The sequence below is a fragment of the Phocoena sinus genome, chromosome 15 (assembly GCF_008692025.1).
Source record: "Phocoena sinus isolate mPhoSin1 chromosome 15, mPhoSin1.pri, whole genome shotgun sequence".
Classification (NCBI taxonomy): domain Eukaryota; kingdom Metazoa; phylum Chordata; class Mammalia; order Artiodactyla; family Phocoenidae; genus Phocoena; species Phocoena sinus.
The window spans coordinates 27,965,681-27,971,680 of record NC_045777.1 but is presented as its reverse complement, the minus strand read 5'-3'; the positions used below and the strand labels follow the sequence as shown (position 1 = coordinate 27,971,680).

The following is a 6,000-nucleotide window of genomic DNA, read 5'->3' as shown; positions in this document are numbered from 1 at the left end:
TGGAGGACCGTACCTGTGTATGCCACGGGACAGTGCCGGGCGCGGGAACGACGCCAGAGCGCGCACGGCGTGACAGACCGACCTGGCCGGGCGACCCCCTCCAACCCCACCGCGCGCCTTCTCCAAGCGGGTTAATGCACCGCCCCCGCCTCGCTGGCTCCTCCCCGCCCGCCCCTCCCAGCCCCGCCGACGCCCTCACTAGACCTGGAGGTCGGCCCCTGGGCTGACTGCGGGTCCCTGGCGGCGGGACCGACCCCGCACTCGCGGATGCTCCCGGCGCGCCCCGAGCAGCCCCCGCGCCCGCTGTGCCGCCGCCGCCGGTAGCTGCTGGGCCGTCGGGCCTCCCAGGGAGCCCCGCGCCCCCGCCCAGACCAGGCTGCCCAGATGCGGGCGCCACTCTGCCTGTTGCTGCTCGTCGCCCACGCCGTGGACATGCTCCCCCTGAACCGAAGGAAGAAGCAAGGTAGGAGGGGCAGCCGGCAGGGTGGCCGGGAAGACGCCGCGGGATAGTCAGGGGGGTCGCCCTTAGGGGCATCTGCCTGCTGCCCGACGCCCGGGGCTGTTAACTCTTCCAGACTGCTGTCAATCCCACTTTACAGATGGGGAAACTGAGGCCCCAGGGCACCCGTGGGGCAAGCTGGACCAAAAGGCTCTCCAGGGAGGGAAGGAGCTGCCAGGGCTCTCTCATTGCCCCGCTCCCTATAATCACAGCATTGCTGGGCGAGGGGTGGGGGGAGTGACTTTTGCAGAGACAGGAAGCCTCAGGTGGCAGGCTAGAGGTTGCAGGGCCTAAGGGACAGAGTTAGTGGCTCAGAAATCATCCCAAGCATCCATACTGAGCCAGGAGGTGACATAAAGGGTCCTGAGCTGGGAGTCCAGATGCCCCGGTCTCAGCCCCATTATAGACCCTGATCCCCCACATCACTTTCAAGAAGCCAGTAATTTTTGGTGGGTTCCCCTCTGGTGAGGGCATGAGCTGCATGAGCTCGGAGAGACCTGAGCTTGAAGACATTTATTCTGGGATGACCTGGAAGACGTCCAGCCCCTCTAAGACCCTCAGTTTTTCCATCTTGACCTCCTAGGGCCACTAGGAGGATGTACCAAGGTTCAGACCATAAATGTACCTGGGGCACAAAGCCAGGGGCTCCTTGCACTCTCACCTCGGGGGTCCTGTGCCACAGCCCCTCCCTGAAGGAGTCAAAACATCCTCAGGAGGTGGATTTGAGGCTGTCCCTGCAGAGCCAGGGTTGGAAGAGCCTGGGGGACCGAGGAAGGTGAGCGAGTCCCATACCTGAGCCGGCAGCCCTTTGGCCTCCGGGTGGCAGTCTGAGAATCAACAGCCAGCCACTGTGCCCAGGGTTTTCTACTCATGGAGGGAATCCCCACTACATCCTCATGACGTAGGGCTTATCCCATTCTAAAATCCAGGTGCCAAGGCTCAGACAGGCTAAGTAACCTTGCTAAGTTGACCAGCAGGTGAATGAAGACCCTGTGTCTTCTTTCTTTGCAGCTCTGGTGTGAGGTCTGAGCTTGTATACGTGCGAAAGAGAACGAGGGTCTTCCCTCTGGGGGATTCTAGTCCACCTGAGTGAAAAAGCCCTAAATGGACACAGTCACTCCTGGAGTGAAACAGGAGGCAGAGAGAGGCTGTGGGAGAATTGGGGGTGGGATTGGGTGGGACAGAGAGACTGTGGTGTGAAGGACTCCGGCTCCAGGTGTGACTGGACAGAGGGATCCAGGGAGAGGAGAGGTGGGTGGGCTTCACATGAGCTGGGGGGCATCTGGGACCTCATGGGGACACTGTTCTGTGAATGGCCCTTGTATAGTAGTTACGGTCATGGGCTCTGGAGTCAGCCTGCCTTGTTCAAATCCCTGCTTCCCCAGTTACCAGCTGAGTGACCTTGGGGAAGTCACTTTGCCTCTCTGAGCCTCAGTTTACCCATCTGACGGTCTTTTAGAAGCTCTCTAAGATCTTTCTCAGTTCTTAAAAAGACCAAAAAAAATAGATAAATAAAAACTGTCTCCTCAGCGACTCCTCTTTAAAATAGAAATAATAATCTTCAGTATCCAACTCACAGGGCAGATGTGGGTAAGACTGGATGAGTTAGTGTGTATGTTACATGAGTAGTCAAGTACAATAGTCATTCTCCTTTCCTGTCCATTGCGTCCTTTGCCTCTCATAACAGCCTAGTGGGGCTGGGGGGATGCTTATTTCCTAGACAAGGAAACAGAGATTCAGAGAGGAAAATTGATTTGTCCAGCGTTGCACAGAGGGTTAGTAGCAAAGCAGGCTTGAATCTCAATCCGTCTGACATGACGCTGAGAAGATATCTCCTGAGCTGTGTTGGTCTTCTCTTCTCAGAGCCTCACTTTCCCCATCTGAAGAGGAGCTGGTTTAGAAGATCTTTAAGATGCTTCTCAGTCAGTTCTAAAAGACACACACACACAAAGAATAAAGAAAAAGAAAACTTCCAGTCCCTCCCCCCATCCCCAGTTGCTCAGTGAGGTCGGGCATGGCTGCACCTTACCCATTTGGTGAGGGGGCTCTTGGCACCCCTCCCCACGGCAGGTGATCTCTTGCGTCTGGGACACATGCATGTCCAGCGCCGCATCTTCAGAAAGAGGCTTGTGGCTCCATTTATCAGTCAGGTGCAATGGAGATAGCCTTGGATTTCAGTCCAACCGCCAACCCCTTTGGGTAAGTGGATTCCCCACCACCACCTGCCCGCTGCCCACAGCCTTGGTTTCCCCATTGGCACTGGGGTGGAGGTGGGGGAGGGGTAGCAGAAGGCTTCCTGTAGCATCTTCTGCAAGGTGGTCAAAGGAGTCCTGGCCAAATAGGTATGAGAGATGCTGGCTTTAGCAGATTTCTTAACTGTGGGACTTATCAGAGGATTCATAGTGAAGAGGCTGAGGGTAGAAAGTGGGACCTTTCCCAAACCAGTTACAGATTAGAGACCATTTTCCTAAGACAGCTGCTTGGAGAATTGCACATGAGACCCCTGAGGGTCTTACCAGGTTTGACATTCTGGTCTAACTGCGGCAGGAGAATGTGTTCTGAAGGCACCTATGTATTGGCAGTGTCTTTTCCTTCCTTTCCTTTCCTTTTCTTTTCTTTTTTCTCCCTCCCTTCCCCCTTCCTTCCTTCCTTCTCTCCCTTCCTCCCTTCCTTTCTCTCTCCCTCTTCCCCTTGTTCATTCAACAAGCATTACAGGGCAGACCGTGCGCCGGGCTCTGTGCTGGGAACTTTGGGAGTGCCAAGGTGAACAGACCTGGGGCCTGTCCTTGAGGAGCTGCCAGTGTGGAGAGATGCCCTTCCCTGGCCCTCTCCTACCTCCCCTGCGTGCCCGAGTGCTTGGCCCAGCCTTTGGCCTCCTCTTCAAGGTCAAGAGGAACACTCGCTGGGCCCAGCAGCCGCCCAGGCTGAGCTGTCACACTCGGGGCCTGGTTCCCACAGACCCATGCTTCCTCAAGCTCCAGCATCACTGTTTTTTGATGAAACCTAATTTTTCTGTTTCCAAGACAAGAAAGACTAAAAGAAAAGGCTTGAGAACGGTTCTTGGATCTCAAGTGACTCTTACAAAACAACATGTTGATTTATTAAGTATAAATGAATCAGAACCAGATGAGGACGTTTCTCTTGAAACGTGCTGGGGTGTCCCTGCAATAGGACAGTCGGGCAGGGTGAGGGGGCCCTGGTCTGTACCCCTACCTCAATACGGAGCTTCATTTAGGCAATGAGGAGAGGACAGGCCATGACTGACTTTCCCAGCGTCCAAGGCCTTCTGGGGAGGGGGCTCGGTGGAGGCAATTGTCACCCACATTCACATGGTGCCTTTAGATCCTTCTAGACCTGAGGCAGCAAAGGGCAGAGGGAGGAGCTCTGAAATTCAGGGCCCTCTCCTTCCCTGGATGTGTGATTTGGGGCAGTCCGTGTACCTTCTGCATTGGTTCCACATCTGTGAAATGGGAACAGTTGTACCTACGTCTTTGGCGTTTGGGACGCTTCACCACAGCCCCAGAGGGAAGGTGTCCAAAGGCATAGAGTAGGTGCTTCATGAGGACTCAGCCACTCCCCCCTCCCATTTTACAGCAGAGCTGGATGCTCCCTGGGCTGGGGGAGGGGAGTTTCATGCAGGTTGAATCTCACCTCTGCCCTTCTCCCCTCTCTGAGCCTCTTTTTCTTTATCTGTAAAAGGACTGTGGCAGCGCCCACTCCAGAGTCCTGTTAGGGGGACTGAATATAATAATTCTCTGTAAACTGAAAAGCCCTATGCGGATGGCCAGGCCAGCAGCACCGTCCCCTGTACACAGACAGAGAAGCTGAGACACGGCAAGCAAGTACCTGAGGCAGGGGTGGCGATCGGGGACGACCCAGGTTTCTAGTCTCCGGGCCAGGGCCATGGCTGGGCCCAGAACAAGGTGTATCCCACAGACCACCCCACCCCTGCCCAGCCACCAGAGGAGACCCTTGAGGCCACTTGGGGCCAGCCACGTGCCGGGGGCTCTGTATGTATGTGTGTTTCGACATCTGACTGACTATGGCGCTACCTGTGTTACACCTATTTCCTAGACAAGGGGTCTGAGGCTCCAAAAGGGGCAGGGACCTGCCCAGGACCTCCCGGAAGCTGAGCTGGTACGTGGACCCAGAGTTTTGGAGGCTCCAAAGCCTGTGCATAGAAAAATAAATGAATTCTGCTAGAGACTTGCCAGGGGCTGCGAGGAGGAGGCATCTGAGAAGAGCCCCATCAGAGGGCTGCAGAGGTGGCAGCCGCATAGGAGCTGGGGAGGAGCTGGCAGGAGGAGGGGAGGGTCTGGCCGGATGGGAAGGGCCGAAGGGGCTGTGTGGCAGAGGGGGTGGAGGTCCGATGGCAGACAGGCCAGAGCCCAGCATCTCCTAGGGATGTCAGGAATGGATCCATCAGAAAAACTGACATGGACAGGATCCCTCAGCACAGCCTAGAGAGACTGGTCAGCGGCAGTCCTGGTCTCAGCTGAGGAATCTGAGACTCAGAGGTGGGACGTTACTTGGCTGAGGTGTCACAGGATAAGGGGACCTTCTTCCCTTTGTTCCCCTGCCTCCTCTAGTCCATCTGTCAGTCCACTGTCTCTTCATCCATTTTTCCATCCTTTCATCTAGTGAAAAAACTGAAGCTCACGTCGATGCAGAGTTTTTCCATCAGCAGATGAGGGAGATAAATTTAGTAAATGCAGCTAGCGTTTAGAATGCCGAGAGGGAGTAGAATGGATAAAACAGAACAGAACAGTATAGAGGGGTCGGCAAACTGGTTTCGCAAGAGGCCAGATAGTTACTATTCTAGACTTCATGGGATATATTCTTCCTGTTTCGTTTGTTTTTTACAAGCCTTTAAAAATATTAAACCAGGGCTTCCCTGGTGGCGCAGTGGTTGAGAGTCCGCCTGCCGATGCAGGGGACGCGGGTTCGTGCCCCGGTCTGGGAAGATCCCACGTGCCGTGGAGCGGCTGGGCCCGTGAGCCATGGCCGCCGAGCCTGCGCGTCCAGAGCCTGTGCTCCGCAACGGGAGAGGCCACAACAGTGAGAGGCCCGCGTACCGCAAAAAAATAAATAAATACATAAATAAATAAAAGAAGATTTATTTAAAAAATATATATATATTAAACCATTCTTAGCCTACAGGCCATACAAAAAGAGGCCATAGCCCAAAGTTAGCCCATGGGCCATAGTTTGCCATCCCCCTTTTTAGAAGATATCAGAGTGCATTGCAAGTGTTAAGATTAATTATCATTTTGGGAAATGGGTTTCGGCTTACATATGTATGTGAATGTATGAGTGGGTGCATGTGTGTGCACATGGATGTGGGTGTGTGTGGGAGTGTGTGAATGAATGTGTGTGTACTCCGTGTACTGTGTGTGTACTGATGTAAAAATGTAATTTTTACCATTCCCCCAAAAGTGCGGAACTTTTGGCCGAGCCCAATGCAGTGCTCCTGACAGCTCCGAGAGGCGGGTTCCAGGGGA

At 54.6% G+C, this 6,000-nt stretch overlaps 1 protein-coding gene across 1 annotated transcript in view; it reads left to right on the top strand.

The window, feature by feature from the left end:
• The first annotated feature begins 384 nt into the window (after positions 1-384).
• Positions 385-6,000, top strand: part of RSPO4 (R-spondin 4) — a 39,743-nt gene continuing 34,127 nt past the window's right edge. The window contains exon 1 of the mRNA XM_032606079.1: positions 385-463. Within this exon, the coding sequence (XP_032461970.1) occupies positions 385-463 (79 nt within the window). The remainder of the gene's footprint in view (positions 464-6,000) is intronic.